The 16,743-nt window shown below is 41.9% G+C and overlaps 1 protein-coding gene across 5 annotated transcripts in view; it reads left to right on the top strand.

Moving 5' to 3' along the window:
• The window catches only part of LOC124527573 (gamma-taxilin-like), a 66,166-nt gene that overhangs the window by 29,016 nt on the left and 20,407 nt on the right, over positions 1–16,743 (top strand). For all 5 annotated transcript variants that reach the window (XM_047100669.1, XM_047100667.1, XM_047100668.1 and 2 more), the window contains one exon: positions 14,665–14,835. In XM_047100669.1, coding sequence (XP_046956625.1) covers positions 14,665–14,835 — 171 coding nt within the window. The remainder of the gene's footprint in view (positions 1–14,664; positions 14,836–16,743) is intronic.

The raw sequence follows: 16,743 nt of genomic DNA, 5'->3' as shown, positions 1-16,743 counted from the left end.
ACAGAATAGTGAGGCCAGGCAGCACGGGGATCATGAGCTGGGCCAAAATCAAAGTTGGACGCTCTACGGACTAACTCACCCAGGCACCCCTGTCTTGCTGATTTTAACGCTTTTTCTCTGTCCCTATGTTTTTGTATCTCTAATTACAGTACGTCTTGGTGTTGTCCTACTTTTGTTAATTTTGATGGGAGTTCTGTCGTGGACGCGCTGTCTTTTCCCCGTCACTGCATGTGATGTGTTGTTTCCTCTCCTCTGTTTCCTCTCTTCTTCTGGGACTCCTAGTATATGAATGTTATTACATTTGATGGAGTCACTGAGTTCCCTAACTCTATCACCACAATTCTTCTTTCTCTCTCTCCTCTGTCACCTTCATTATTTTCCGTAACTCTATCTTCTGTATCACTTGTTCGTTCCTCGGCTTCTTCCGGGCTTGTGGTCCTTCCATCTAGCCTGTTATGAAGCTGTTATTTTATTTTTTCATTTCTGAATGATTGTGTTATAACTGTTTCATCAAGGTGTCCTCCCTGATGTCCTCCTCCCTTCTACTAAAATTTCTAAAAAAATTGTAGATGTTTGTTTGTTTATTTATATATTTACTTACTTATTTGCTTCTTTATTTGAGAGAGAGAGAGAGAGAGAGAGAGAGAGAGCGAGCACGCATGATCAAGGGAGGGGCAGAGAGAGAGGGAGACACAGAGTCCAAAGCAGGCTCCACGCTCTGAGCTGTCAGCACAGAGCCCGACGTCGGGCTGGAACTCACAGAGCACGAGATCATCACGTGAGCCGAAGTTGGACGTTTAACCGACTAAGCCACCCAGGCGCCCCTGATGTCTTCCATTGTTCTCTCAAGTCCAGCCAGTATCCTTATGGTTGTTGCTTTAAATTCTCCACCAGGCATGTTACTTACATGTGCTTGGGTTCGATCTCTGGCTGCGACCTTATCTTGTTGTTTCTTTGGGGACGAATTCCTTCTTCTTGGCACTTTGTCTAGGTCTCTGTCTTCTTCTCTGTGTTAGAAAAGCCTGATAATGTTTCCTGTTCCTGAGACTAAAGGCTTTATGAAGAACCAGTCATATAATGTGCAGGACTTCATGCCTCAGGGAATGTCTGTGGTGTATGCTTCGTGTGCTCTGCTGCTCTGCTGTGGCTGCTCTATCCCTCAGGCCAGTCATCTGCAGATGCTGTCTTTACCTGCAGTGGACAGTGTTGGGTCCTTGGCCAGAGTGGGGTAAGTTTTTAAGCAGGCATGGTAAAAGAGACCTGATGCTAGTTCCACTAGAACTGAAGTCCTGCACAACTCAATGGTCGGTACACGTGGGGTGTGGGGGATGTGTGCTGGTCTTCTGGGGGAGGGGCCCCCTGCACTGGCTCGTATGCACAGAAGCGGTGCCAGCAGAGTGCAGGGGGGCAGGACTCGGTGTTAGCAGCTCAGGCATCCACTGTGTGGGCACTGTGCTGTTTACCCAAGTGGCTTGTGGTGGGGGCGGGGGGACAGAAATGGGACCTAGCCAGGTCCGTTGTTTCTGGAGAGAGGAGTTCATGCTTATGCTCTCGGGGAAGTCCCCCCCAAGAAGAGTGAATAATTTCCCCTCATGTGTCTAGGTGTCTTTCAGATTGCTGCTTTCTGTCTATTCCGGGTTACTTGCCGGCCCAGAGGAGCACAGTGCATTTGGGGTTTACCCCAGCCAGCTCTGCTGACTTCTAAACTTCCAAACTTCAGGGTCCTGGCGTTGGGGAGATTGGCACCGGTCCTCTGGGAAAGGTTCTCGCTGTGCTGCGACAGATGCAGGTTTGGTACAGAAGGGCAGTCACACCAGAGCCACAAGGGTGTGGGATTTGGAGCAAGCCTGCTATGCAGTGTTGTGGTTAGCTGCCCTCAGGATGTGTCTCTGCACCTCCGCTCAGGAGCAGAGGAAATGGTGCCCACCAGCTCCTCTGTCTCCACGGAGGCAATGCCGCGCCTCACAGATGTGTTCCAAAACAAACCAGCAGTCTCTCCCTGCCCACTGAGGTGATCCTTAGAACATGCCATCTGCCCAGAAGTTGTTTGCCTGTCTTCTCTCCAGGAGTAGGGCACCGTCCTCAGGTCTCCATCCCAGCTATCCTGGGGACCTGTGAAACTCCAGGCTTTGAACCCCACTGTTTACAAAAGCTCACAAAATTCACCCCCTCTCGTTGTGGAGTGAGTGCCTTTGGGGAAATGTTCTTGTGTCTTCCCCTGAGTGTGCCTCTTTCTCACCCTTCTTTGTGACTAGGGTTCTCTGCACTCTGCAGCACGTGCGATCTGTTTCTCTCCCAAACCATGTCTCTGCACTTCTTACCTTTCTTCGTGTGGCCTCTTGTCTCTCTCTACTTGTGGAGTTTGTTTCTGTCAGTCCTCAGGTCATTTTCGTGGGTACTCAGAATGATTTGATGGTTATCTAGCTGTGTTCGAGGGACAAAGCAAGCCTAGGGTCCTCCTACCACACCTCCATCTTCGCTCCTCTAGGGTGGGTTTTTTTTTTTTTCCTTTTCTTTTCTTTTCTGTTTGAGTGAAGTTCCATAACATTGTTGGGGAGGAAGGAATTCCATGTCCCCTTCCAGATCCTTCTAGCTGCACTGTGAATCAAATTGATACGAGGAGAGTAACAGGAAAAAACATCAAATTCAATTTCATATACATGGGGACTCCACACCAACACAAAATTGAAAGACTGGATATATGTGACACACATCATTCTGCACTAAGGAGAAGCAGGTAGGAGTCTGGGCTTTCAAAGGGAAGGTGTGCAAATCACAGGAAAAAGATAGAGAGTAGATAAAGTGTTTGCAGACAATGGGGCATAGGAATTTTAACAAAAAGGCTTTGCTGAATTGCTCCTTGTTTTACCTGCTTCAGTCCCTGTCTTCCACCCCTCGTTCTTATCATAATGTAGTTATCTGTGCAGATTGCTCCTTCCAGGAGCAGCTCCTCCATCTAAGTTGTATTGAGTCAGCTGAGGGAGACAAGAGGGTCAAAAACTTTTGCTGAGTTGGGACGCCTGGGTGGCTCAGTTGCTTAAGCCACTGACTTCAGCTCGGGTCACGATCTCACAGCTGTGAGCCTGAGCCCCACGTCAAGCTCTGCGTTGACAGCTCAGAGCCTGGAGCCTGCTTTGGATTCTGTGTCTGCCTCTCTCTGTCCCTCGCGAGCTCATGCCTCTCTCTCTCTCTCTCTCTCTCTCTCTCTCTCTCTGTCTCTCTGTCTCTCTGTCTCTCTCTCTCTCAAAAGAAAAAAAACATTTAAAAATTTTTAAAAAAGCAACAACAAACTTTTGCTGAGTCTGTTCGGTTGTGACTGTTTTTAACTGGAAATAATCTTTGTGCCAAAGTGGCCCATCTCGGGGCGTCCTGCCATTGGCCTCTACAGGAGTTTTCTATATGGTGAGTAAACTTAAGTGCCTTGTATGCGAAGTGTATGTGATATGGCTTATCATTTGTTTTCACATGACTGTCCCGATATTTCAGTACAATAAGAAAAGGCAAAAGAAGACTGAGAAAGTGAAGAGAAGAAAGAAAAGAAAAAGCCCGACCCAAAACGCGAAAAATAAATGAAAAATAAACAAGAGACTATGAACCTGAGTTTAAATGAAAAAAGTAAAAATAAAATAAATAAGCAAGGCTGGTCTTATTTCCACCAGAACTGTGGGTGTCATTTGGACACTTGATTTTCAGTACACTTGGTGCTTGTGGGGTGCTGTCGGTGCTGGTCTTCTGGAAGACCAGCCTGCTGCCTCGCTCAGCATCAGTCTTGCCTCTCAGTTGACAGGCAGGGAGCAGCAGGCTTTGCATTAAGCGGGTCGCTCATCCGCTGGGGGCTGCTGTGCTGCTCTCTAAAGTCTGACCCTGTTTGTGTTCTGGCAGGCAATGGCACCACTCTAATCTCTTGCCTCATGGACAGGGGATCTTCCACTCCCTGCTCTTCAAATAGTCCTAACAGAAGAGCGAGGGCAGTCTGTTCACAGTGTGCCACAACTCTTCTGTGTGTGTGTGGGTTTTTTTGTTGTTTTGTTTTTTGGGTTTTTTGGGGGGTGTGGCTGGGATTCAGAACCCAAAGCCTTCATGGACCTGGTCTCACATGGGTCCCCACTCCCTCCTGTAGATTAGAGCCTCTCCACACTGTCTGAAATCCTGCCCCTGATGATCAGTCCCCCGCCTGCACAGTGTGCGGAATCCACGGTGTAGCATTGCTAAAAGCGGCAAAAGTTATATTCCCTCTGGATGCACCTCTGTCCCCTGCTGACGGACGCCTTTGTGCTGGGGCTTGGCAGGGTCTTTCGTCCTTGAGATAGTAATATACCCTGTTCCAAAAGTACTCCAGGAAGAGGAATGTTCTCTCCCAGTGCACCCCGGGTATCTCTATACCATGCTATGTACCCTGGGACCATTTCTCTCTTCCCCCGGAAGCCACAGCTCTGCTCCTGAGAAAGTCACACCCTTCCAAAACCTGAGTTTGAGTTCCAAATGCTGTTTGAAAAACAAAACAAAACAAAACAAAACAGCAAACAAACAAAGAAACACCTGTGGCCCTTTTTGTGTATTTTTTGCCCCCCAGTCCCGTGGTCAGAGAGGGTTTCCTCTTTTGCGAACTCAGCGCCCCTCTGTTTCTCTTCGTTTCGTCTCTCTGTGGAAAGGGTTCCCTCCCTCCATGGCATCACCATTTCTCTGTCACCCAGTTCACTTCCACGCACCTCGCACCTCCCATGTTGTCTCCCTCTGACTCTGGAGATGGTTCTGCCACTCCACACACACACACTGCAGGTCGATTTCCTGGGTGTTCCTAGGAGTCGACCTCAGGAAAGCTGTGTTCGCCCAAGTTGTATCAGTTGTTTATATATTTCAGGTATTAACCCGTTATCCGATCTGTCATCTGCCCACCTCTTCTCCCATCCAGTAGATTGTCTCCTGTTCCTTCGCTGTGCAGAAGCTTGTATTTTGTCATTATCTCAGTAGTTTGTTTTGCTGATGTTTTCCTTGCCTCAGGAGACATCGAGGCAGTGTTGCTATGGTAGATGTCAGAGACATTTCTGCCTGGGTCCTCTTGTTAGGAGTGTTATGCTTTCAGGTCTCACTCAGTCCAGTTTCAATTGATTTTTGTGTATGGTGAAGAAAATGGTCCAGGTTCACCCTTCTGCACGTTGCTGTGCAGATTTCCCAGAGCCATTTGTTTTTCTTTTCCCCCCTGAATATTCTTTCCTGCTTTGTGGAAGATTAGTTGGCTGCATACTTGTGGGTCTATTTCTGGGGTTTCTGTTCTGTCCTATTCATCTGTGCGTGTGCGTGCATGCGTGCGTGCGTGCGTGCGTGTGTGTGTGTGTGTTTTGAGCCAGTACCAAATATTTTAAATACTTCAGCTTTGTACTATATCCTGAAATCTGGTATTGGGATGCCTCCTGTTTCTACATCAATATTTATTAGGATTTTTTTTTTTTTGGTCTATTCAGGGTCTTTTGGGGTTTCCTACCAATTTTGGTATTATTTGTTTTAGTTCTGTGAGGGCTACTGTTGGTAGTTGGATGGGATTGCACTCAATGTGTAGATTGTTTGGGGCAATATGGGCATTTTAGCATGAATGTCTTCCAATCCATGAATATGGAATGTCTTTGGGAATGTCTTTCCATTCATTTTGTGTCATCGTCAATTTATTATATCAGTGTTTGACAGTTTTTCAAGTAGAGATGTTTTACCCTGCATGGTTAAGTTTATTCACAGGGTTATTTGCTTAGTTATTTTTGGGGTAAGATCGTAAATGGTGTTACTTCCTTAATTTCTCTTTCTGCTACTTCGTATTACTGTAAAGACTCACTACTGGTATGTGCGTATTAATTTTGTATCCTGCCACTTTCCCTAATTAGTTTATTACTTATACTATTTACTTATTTATTTTTTTGGTCGAGTCTTTAGGATTTTCTATGTATAGGACCTGTCATCTGCAAACAGTGACAGTTTAATTTCTTCTTTTCCAGTGTGGATGCCTCTCATGTCTTTTTCTTGTCTGATTTCTGTGGCCAGGCGTTACACTAATCATTGATAAGTGGTGAGAGTGGACATCCTTGTCTTCTTCCTGACGTTACTTGAACTTTCAGCTATTCTGAGTTAAGTATTGCGTTTGGTGTTAAATGTCCAGCTTCATTCTTGTTTCCGTTTCTTCTTCTTCTTCTTTTTTGTTTAGTGTGGGTATTAGTTCCTCAGCATCTTTTGTTGCAGGGGCAGATTTTTGCCCTCCGAATGCCTCGGCACCCTTTGTGGAAAATCATTTGAAAATGTGTTTGAGAAATTATTTCTGTGCTCTTTGTTTCATTAATCTTCATGTTTGTCTTCATCCCAACACCACATCATTTTGATTATTGTAGCTTTGTTTTAAGTTTTATTTTTTTATTTTTTTTTTTCCAACGTTTATTTATTTTTGGGACAGAGAGAGACAGAGCATGAACGGGGGACGGGCAGAGAGAGAGGGAGACACAGAATCGGAAACAGGCTCCAGGCTCTGAGCCATCAGCCCAGAGCCCGACGCGGGGCTCGAACTCACGGACCGCGAGATCGTGACCTGGCCGAAGTCGGACGCTTAACCGACTGCGCCACCCAGGCGCCCCATGTTTTAAGTTTTAAAGTCAGGAGGTGTGAGTCATTCAGCTGTTTTCTTGTTTTGTTTTGTTTTGTTTTGTGTTTTTGTTTCAGTATTTGGCTCTTCTAGTCCCTTGAGATTCCATATCATTTTAGAATGGATCTTTGCACTTTTGTAAAAAAGACACCCCTGGTAATTTGATAGGGATGCATTGAATCTGTAGATCACTTTGGTAATACTGCCTCCTTAACAATGTCCTGATGTTAGTATAGCCATCCCATTTGTCTTTTGGTACGTTTTGTATGGAATATCCTTTTCTACCTGTTTTTCTCTACCTGTTTGTATTTTGGACCTAACGTGAATCTCTTGCAGGCAGTATGTAGAAGCACCATGTGTTGAGTTGCTCATTGAGTTACTTACTAGCATTTTTTTTATTGAGATATAAATGTTATAACTTGTACAACCTGATGATCAGATATCTGTACACAATGGAAAGTGATCAAAATAAGTCTAGTTAAAATCCATCAACACACATAGTCACAAATTTTATTTGTCTTCTGATGAGAACTTTTAAGATCTTCTGCCTTGTCCACTGGCAAAGATATGGTACACTATTTGTCATTACTTGTAGTCAAGATACAGTACATTACATCCTCAGGAGTTATTTATGTAGTAAGTGGAAGTTTGTACCGTTTGACCACAGTCACCCATTCTTGGCTCCCCCAACCCTGATTCTGGCCACCACCAGAATTTGTGTTGGTTTTGTTTTAGGACCCACGTATAGATCAGATCACATAGTATTTGTCTTTCTCTGTCTGACTTGTTTCAGTTGGCGTAATGTCCTCAGGTTCCATGCATGTTGTTGCAAATAGCAGCATTCCCTTACATTTTTATATCTGAATAATATGCCTGCCCTCTCTCATTGGGTGTGTGGGTGTATGTGGGCGTGAGTGTGTGTGCGTGTGAGAGAGTTTTTTATCCATTCATGAATTGGTGGACGCTTAGTGTTTCCCTTTGTTAGCTAATGTAAATAATGCTTTAGGGCACATATATTCTTTAGTTTGAATGTTCATCTCCTTCCCCAAAGACTTACAAGTGGAATATGGAAGTTCTACTACCTTTCATTTTCTGAGAAACCTCGAAAGCAATCACCATAGTGGTTCTCTGGTTCTGTGTGTATTTTAGGCTTGTACTGTTTCTGTTGTTGTTCCACTGGAATTTGGATGGGGATCGCATGACTTGGTAGATTGCCTTGACTAGTATGAACATCCTAAAAATGTTCATTCTTGGGGCACCGGGGTGGCTCAGTCGGTTAAGCATCTGACTGCAGCTCAGGTCGTGATCTCGCGGTGTGTATGAGTTTGAGCCCCGTGTCCAGCTCTGTGCTCACAGCTCGGAGCCTGGAGCCTGCTTCAGAATCTGTGCCTCCCTCTCCCTCTGCCCCTCCCTGCTCACGCCCTGTCTCTCTCCCTCTCACACACAAAAATAAATAAACATAATTTTTAAAAATGTTAATTCTTGTACCCTCATGAGCATGGAATCTCTTTCCATTTATTTGTATCTTATTCATTTTTTTTCCATTGGTGTCTTTTAGTTTTCAGTGCAGGTCTTTCATCTCCTTGTTTAAATTTATTCTCAGATATTTTATTATTTTCAGTGTAACTGTAAAAGGGATTGTTTTCCCAATTCCTCCTTGGATAGAGAGAAACGCAGCTGATTTTGGTGTACTAATTTCACAGATTGTAACTTTACTGATTCAGGTATTAGTGCTAGAAGTTTGCTGGTGGACTCATTAGGCTTCTCTATACATATGATATAATGTCATCTATAATTAGAGATCCTTACTTTTTCCTTTCCAATTTGGATTATATTATTATTATTTGTTTTCTTGTCTAATTGCTTGTCCAGGATTTCTGATAGTCTATAGAGTTAAAAGTGGTGAGAGTGGGCATCCTTGTCGTTTTCCAGATCTTAGACGAATAGCTGTCAGCTTTCCACGTTGGGCTATGATGTTAGGTGTGGGCTTGTCATATATGGTCTTCATCGCAATGAGGTGTCTTTCCTGCAAACCGCTTTGTCAGGAGTGTTTATCTCATAAACGGATGTTGATGTTTCTGCATTTATTGTGATGATCACACGATTTTTATCCTTTATTTTATTATCGTAGTGTAGCTTTGATTTGTGAATGTCGAACCATCCTTGTATTCTTGGAATAAATCCCACTTGTTCATAGTATATGTTTCGTTGATTGTATCGTTGAATTTGGTTTGTTAATATTTTGTTGAGGAGTTTTGCATCTCTGTTCCTCAGGGATATTGGCTTGTGATTTCCTTCCCTGTTGTGTCCTTGTCTGGTTTTGCTGTCACAGTAAGACTTTGCCTCATGAAAATGAGATTGGAAATGTTCTCTCATCGGGTTTTTTTTTTTTTTTTGAAAGAGATTGAGGTATAGTGTTAATTTTCTAAAATTTGGATTGAATTCAACGTTGAAGCCATGGGTCCCAGAGTTTAGTTTGTGGAGAAATTGTTAATAACCGAGTCAGTCTTATTATTTGAAATTTGTGTTTTCATATTTTCTGTTCCTTTATCATTGTGCTCGTGGGTTATCTTTTCTAGGAATTTATCCATTTCTTCTAGGTTGACCTATTCTTTTGCTCTACAATTGTGCATGATAGTCTCATAATCCTTTGTATTCTGTGGTATGTGTTGTAATGTCTCCTTCGTTTCTGATTTTATTTGAGTTCTGTAGTGTACTTGGTTAGTGTAGCTAAATTTGCCTTTTTTTTTTTTTTAAGAACATTAGCTGTCCCTAATCTTTTCTACTGCCTTTGTAGTCTCTATTCCTTTTAGTCCACTCTGATCTGCGTTATTTCCTTCCTTCTACTAACTTTGGGCTTTGTTTATTCCTTTTTTCCCTAGTTCCTTGAGGTATAAAGTAGGTGGTTCATTTGGGCTCTGTGTCTTGGTATAGGTATTTATTACTATGAACTTCCCTATTAGGAATGTTTTTGCTGCATCAAATTTTGGTATGTTGTTTATCCACTGTAATTTGTCAGAAGATTTTTTTTTATTTCTTTAGATTTCTATTTTTATTTCTTTAGATTTCCGTTGGTTTTTCACTTTGTGATGTTTAATCTCCACACTATTGTGAATTTGTTTTTCCTCTCTCATTACTTTGTAAATACGTTGTGCCGCTTCGCTCTAGCCTACACACAGTTTCTGCTGAAATGTCTGCTGATCGTTTCATGGGGATTCCCTTGTACATACAGGGTGTTTTTGTTTGTTTCTTTGTTTTTTCTCTTGTTGCTTTTAGACTCTCTCCTTGTCTTTAATTTGAAAGTTTATCTATGTTTATCGGATGGGTCTCTTTGAATTGTCACTTGGAACACTGCAGGCTTTCTTTATCTGGGTGTCTGCATCCTTCCCCAGGTTTGGGAAGTTTGGAGCTGTTGTTTCTTTGATATGTTTTCTGCCCCTTTCTCAATATCTTCTCCTCTGGGACCTTTATTATGTGAATGTTGGTGAGCTTGGTGTGCCTTAAAGCTGTTTCTAATTCTGTTTTCTTTTTGCTTCTCTGATTGGGTGAGTTCCACTGCCTTGTCTTCCACTTCACTGATTCCTTTTTGTGCTTCATCTAATCTGCTGCTCAAGCCTCTCTTGCATATATTGCAGTTCAGTTCGTGTATATCCTTCTATGACTTCTATTTGAATATTAATATGTATTTTCTATTACTTTATTATATTTCACACTTTGTTCATCTGTTCTTCTCCCAGGCTTGGTGAGCGTCTTTAGGACTGTTAATTTGAACTGCCTTTTATCAGGTAAATCACTTATTTCTGTGTCAGTAGGGTTTTCATCTGAGGTTTTGTCCTTGTCTTAACTTTGGAACATATTCCTCCATTTTGTTATTTTGGTTGAATTTCTGCCCTTGTTTCTATGTATTAGATGAAACAGCCATCCGTCTCAGTCCCAAAGCAGTGGCCTCGTGTAGGAGATAAACCTTGCCTTAGCTCTTGATTTTATCTGAAACTGCTGTGACTGTTCACAGAACCTACTTTATTTTTAGTGGCTCTCAGAAGCTGAGGGTGTGTCAGTTTCCCAAAGGGAACAGTCCATCGCTGAGATTCAGGCTGATTGTAAGCCAGATGCTACAAAGGCAGCAGCTTTCAAAGTATGCAAATAACACTCTTTCAGAGGAAGGCTAAGGGATAAACCTTCAGTCCGGTCTCTGTGCACTAATCCCTTGGGTGATAGACAGTTAAGAACTGTTTCTTCATCTGTTACTGTTTTGTGAACCTGTGAACACAAACTTGGCTGGCCACAAGAGTCAAGCATTCCAGGGATGTGTCATCTTGGCAATCAGTGGTGCTAGACATATACAAAGTCTCCTTCCTTGAAGACGCTGATCTCCTGGGACGTGGTAGACATAGAGTGTGAAGATGGTGCCTCCTCTTCCTGCCTTGTATAGAGGATTTGTAGTTGGCTCCTAGATGTATGCTTAATTTAGAAGCCTGCCTTTTGACGATATGCTAATAGGCCTCTTCCACAGAAAGACTGGGTTACATTTCAGTCTGCCATTTCTTCACTGTGCTTGGTGTGTGTTGGCTCAGCCCACATGGATGGTTCTCCATTTGTAACAGTCCTGTGGGATCTATGAGTATAGTCCCCACTGGCCACTAGAGCCAGGCAATGAAGGGGTGTCCTCCCTCCCCCGGGCAATAGTCACAACAAACCAAAGTATAAGAAGTAAAAACAGGATCAGCATATATGTTTACACACTCCCCTCTAGGAGATACCTGCACTCAAGAATGTGGTCACCACCCCCCTCAGCTCTTCCACAAGAGCTGAATCTGCCACTAGAGCCAGGCAATGAAGGGGTGTCCTCCCTCCCCCGGGCAATAGTCACAACAAACCAAAGTATAAGAAGTAAAAACAGGAGCAGCATATATGTTTACACACTCCCCTCTAGGAGATACCAGCACTCAAGAATGTGGTCACCACCCCCCTCAGCTCTTCCACAAGAGCTGAATCTGTGAATGTCTTCATTTCTCCGTCAGTTTTGAAGGACAGTTTTGTCAGATACAGGAGGGATTGTCTCCCTCCAACACATCAGCACTTTGAAGGCCACTGACTTCTGGCTTCTGCTGAGAAATTAGCTGATAATCTTATGGAGATTCCTTCATAGGTGATGAGTCACTCTCCCTCTTGCTGCTTTCAAGGTTTTCTCTTTGTCATTGGCACCGGGCAGTTTTTATTATAATGTGCCTCAGTGTGGGTGTCTGTTTATCCTTCCTGGTGTTCAGCCAGCTTTTTGGCATTCATATGTTGCATCAAATTTGGGGAAGTTTGTGCCCTTATTTTTTCCAATAATTTCTCTGCCCATCCCTCTTCTTTGATTCCCACGGTGCATATGTTGCTCCACTTGGTGGTGTCCCAAAGGTCCTTTATGCTCTTAGGTTTTTCCTCATTTTTTTTTCATTCCCTGGAGTTGAGAATTTACATTGACGTATCTTCCAGTTTACTGATTTCTTTGTCTGTTCATATCTGATTTTAAATCTTTGTAGTGAATTGCTCACTTCAGTTTTGTACTTTTCAATTCCATATTTTTATTTTAGTTCCTCTTTATGGTCCCTCGTTATGGACTTTTTTTCCTTTTAATTCCTACATTGTTTTCCTGGCTTTATCCTCATCATCCTTTAGCTCTTTGGGCAGTGTAAAGAGCTAAAGGTGTTATTTTAATGTGTTTGGTATTTCTATCATCTGATCTTCGTCTGGGACAGTTTCTGTTGACTTACGTTTTTCCTTTGAATTGGCCATACTGTCCTACTTCTTTGTACTGCTGTTGTTGTTGAAAACTAGATATTTAAATATTATGGCATGGTAACTTGAATATTAGATTCTCTCTAGTTTACCTAGGTTTTGTTTTTTGCCTTTCCTTGTTTGGCTAGTGTTGTACAAGGTCTGTCAGAGATTAGAATGAAATGCAAACTTAAGGTCTTCCCTGGTTGTCTTTCATTCTAGGCTTGCATGGGTGACTTTCTAAATTTCCACAGATATATGGTTGTTTTTGAATGCCATAGTACTTCAGTGTATGCCTTCCCCTCCAAAGAAGAAAAGAGGATAAGTGAAATGAGGGAAATAATAATTAAGTAGGGTCTGTTTCCCTACATACCCTGTGTGCCACTTCATATGGTGGGAGGCATCTACAATGATGGTGGCCACCACTCTGTGTGCACCTTTGTGATCAGATGTGTCAATCGCAGTCAAACACATATCTTTGATATTTTTGAAAGACTGAGACCTTACTGCTTACCTGGCTCCTGTAAGCCACTGCAGGAACATGTGATAGTATAGCTGCCTGCCACAGGAGCATGGGAGTGGAGTGAAGAGTGAATATCTGCTCCTGCACTGTTGGCTTAAATTAACCAAAATTAACCACTGTTTACTGGCTCAGCATGCCCTTGGAGGGTGCAGGACTTTGAATAGATTCCAGAGTTCCAAAATAATGAAGTTGTAGGAGTGGAACAGCTTTCTCTGATGTCACTTCAGTCTCTTGTTCCGTGACCCTTGTCCTTGATTACCTATCTCGTCTCTGTACCCCCTTGGCCACCCTCTGCTTTGGCTACCTTATGTACAGAGGACATCAAAAGCCACAAGTACAGATACTCCATTCAGATTCTGAGTATCACCAGTCCAGCAAATACTTTTAGAAGGATTCGCACTATATTTGTTCTCTCTGTAACCATTGCAGCAAGCAGTACATTGAGCTTCTACTTTCACCTTGTCTGTACTACCTTCAGTCTTTGTGTCTGTTTTTTCCCTTAGATTTCATATACCATAAAAATCAGTCTTTCTGGAAATATACATGCTCCACTTTGTCCATCCATTGCACCTGCCAGACAAAAACCCACTCAAGGTGTCCAAAAATACAGCCAGGCAGATGAAATCACAGCTAGGTCTTCATGGTCATTTTAATACCTCTCTGTCTACAATCACTACACTATTATAAAAACTCCACATATTAGATACTTTTTTCCATTGACTGTATAAACCCTCAACTTCTTTCTACCTGCCCTCCTTCTCCACAGGAGTTGCAAATAATTTTCTTGCACTATGCAAAGTGCAACTAAATTATCTGCAACTGTGCCTTTTTTTGTAGAGGAAAGAGAAGCCATCAGGCTTTCTGTGTCTCCATGTCAAATATATCAATTAATTGCAATGGTGCCTATCTTCTCGGGCTCCTTCTTGTTCATTTTTCTTTTTATCATTAATATTTATCAGCTCAGTGTCTCGTACCTAGTCAGTTCAGTGTAATATGTCATCATTGGTGCCTAAGGTAGTCACGTCTGAGCTGCATCACCAGTAATTTGTTATTAGTATTACCATGAAAGAATTCAATTCCAATAGACATAATAATGTTTTTACTCAGCTTCCGATACATGAGCAGCAGGAAAGAATGGGGAGTGGGCAGGAAACCAGTCGGGTTGCAGATAATTTGTGTAGCACCTATATAGCCAGTTGAATTATGCTATACTCATAGTCTGTAGTAAGATTCAAAGAAAAATTATTCTTTTCCAGCAGAAATTTCAATGAAGGTGTTTTTAGTAGCTGTAAACGTGTGGCCTGTAAGAGTGTTTGATAAGTCTCCTGGATAAGTCGCTCTTGCTCTTGCTCTTGAAATGTGTGACTTGTCAACATTTTTTCTTTATGAGAGCTTTATTGAAGTGTCAGCAAGACTGTCATTTTCTCTGTTCTCATACAATAGAATAAATTGCCTTCTTTTCACGAAGAGCTGCTTCTTTGTTTCATTTCTTGTAGTTTTTCCATTTCTTGTAGAAAAGTAAAACCAGATGGTGTTCATTCATAAGAAGTTTGCCTCAAAGATCTATTTTGTTTTTAATTTAAAAAAAGACATCGAGGTTCGTTTTCTAAATACACTAAAATTATTTGCATGCCATTTTATATCTCAGCCGAATAAGAGAGTAGTAGAAAAGTTTCCATGACTAATTCCAGTTCTGCCAACTGTAACTCCGAGGTTCTTACTTTATTTTCTAACTGTATAAACTACTTGTTAATTTTAGCTGGAGGAGAGCAGGAATGTTCAGAAGCAAATGAAGGTTCTGCAGAAGAAACAAGCCCAGATCATCAAAGAGAAAGTTCACTTGCAGAGTGAACACAGCAAGGCCATCTTGGCAAGAAGCAAACTAGAGTCTCTTTGCAGGGAACTTCAGCGTCACAATAAGACACTAAAGGTTAGTTGATGCATTTTTCTGTCTTCAGGAGACGGTTAGGGTGAGTGTATAACCACTGTTTGAAGTGATTTTGTTTGAAGTAGATCCTTGCTTCACTTGCTGTAGTGGGACTTGGTTGTAATAATGGCAGCTTGGCGATAACTCCAGGGGACACTTGCTTCAGGTGTCAGGTAGGTTAGGTTCCTGAGCAGAGGACTTTGGTGGGTCCTCAAAGACATACTACCTTCAACATTTATTTATTCAACTTTGCCTGGGTTAATGCTGTGTGTAAGGCCACTATAAATCTAATACTCTGCTATCCAACTGTTGGTTTCAGCATCAAGAAAGAGTTCAGTAGTGTACCTTATACTTGATCACAGGGAATCTAGATGGTATTGATGTTAGTGTTCATGGCCCTCCTGTTTAGTAAGCTCAGGGTTGCCAGGAATTTTTCTGATGATTAATGTAGTTGATTACCATGACCTTCATGGTGATGAAGAAATGAAATGTTCAGCAGAAAGCAGAAAACATTGACTGGTAGTAATAGACTTGAATCAGAATGAGTTTATGAAGCAAAAACAGATTGCAGAGAACTCCTATGGATCCGAACTGGCTAGTCTGTGTAACCGTTCTCTTCCCATCTTCAGCAATTCGCTTCCTAAGTACTACAGAAGAGCACTCACACCTACGTTGGTTTTGTATACATGTAGGTGAAGGATTTACTCTTCTCTATATATACAGGAAGAGGGAACAGTTATTAAAATTTTATAATTTGGGGAAGGATAAAGAACTAGAGAGTGTAAAAGGAATCTGCCTTTTCTAATGGGAGCATGTCTGCCTATAGCTAAGAATACCTAAGCAGGTATGAATGGAGTAGGATCTCTAATTACCTTTATCACAGCAAACTCCCAAGATCCAGGAATACAGGGCAACTCATGAAATAAATCCTGATCTGGGGTGAGGCTTTTTTTTTTTTTTTTTTTAATTTTTTTTTTTCAACGTTTATTTATTTTTGGGACAGAGAGAGACAGAGCATGAACGGGGGAGGGGCAGAGAGAGAGGGAGACACAGAATCGGAAACAGGCTCCAGGCTCCGAGCCATCAGCCCAGAGCCCGACGCGGGGCTCGAACTCACGGACCGGGAGATCGTGACCTGGCTGAAGTCGGACGCTTAACCGACTGCGCCACCCAGGCGCCCCTATTGTGTATTTTTTTAAACATACATCCAAATTAGTTAGCATGTAGTGCAACAGTGATTTCAGGAGTGCCCCTTACCCATTTAGTCCATCCCCCCTCCCACAATCCCTCCAGCAGCCCTCAGTTTGTTCTCCATATTTATGAGTCTCTTCTATTTTGTCCATCTCCCTGTTTTTATATTATTTTATATTATTTTTATTATTTTTGTTTCCCTTCCCTTATGTTCATCTGTTTTGTCTCTGAAAGTCCTCATAAGAGTGGAGTCATATGATTTTTATCTTTGTCTGACTCACGAATTTCACTTAGCATAGTACCCTCCAGTCCCATCCATGTAGTTGCAAATGGCAAGATTTCATTCTTTTTGATTGCCATATATACATGTACACACACATATATATATGTATGTATATATGTATATATATGTATATATGTACATATATATATATACACCAATGGGAAAACTGGACAGCAGCAGGCAGAAGAATGAACCTGGACCGCTTTCTTACCCTATATATATATATATATATGGGTGGTGTGTATATATATATGTATGTGTGTGTGTGTATATATATGTATGTGTGTATATATATATACACACACACACACATACACACCACATCTTCCATATATATATATATATATATATATATACACACACACCACCTACATATATATATATATATACACATACATAAATATATATATATATATATATATATATATATATATATA

The sequence above is a fragment of the Lynx rufus genome, unplaced genomic scaffold, assembly GCF_022079265.1.
Source record: "Lynx rufus isolate CCGP_SWC_20201006 ecotype Redwood Valley unplaced genomic scaffold, mLynRuf1.p SCAF_51, whole genome shotgun sequence".
In the NCBI taxonomy this organism is placed as follows: Eukaryota; Metazoa; Chordata; class Mammalia; order Carnivora; family Felidae; genus Lynx; species Lynx rufus.
The sequence above is the reverse complement of the archived record's forward strand: the minus strand, read 5'-3'. Positions and strand labels throughout refer to the sequence as shown.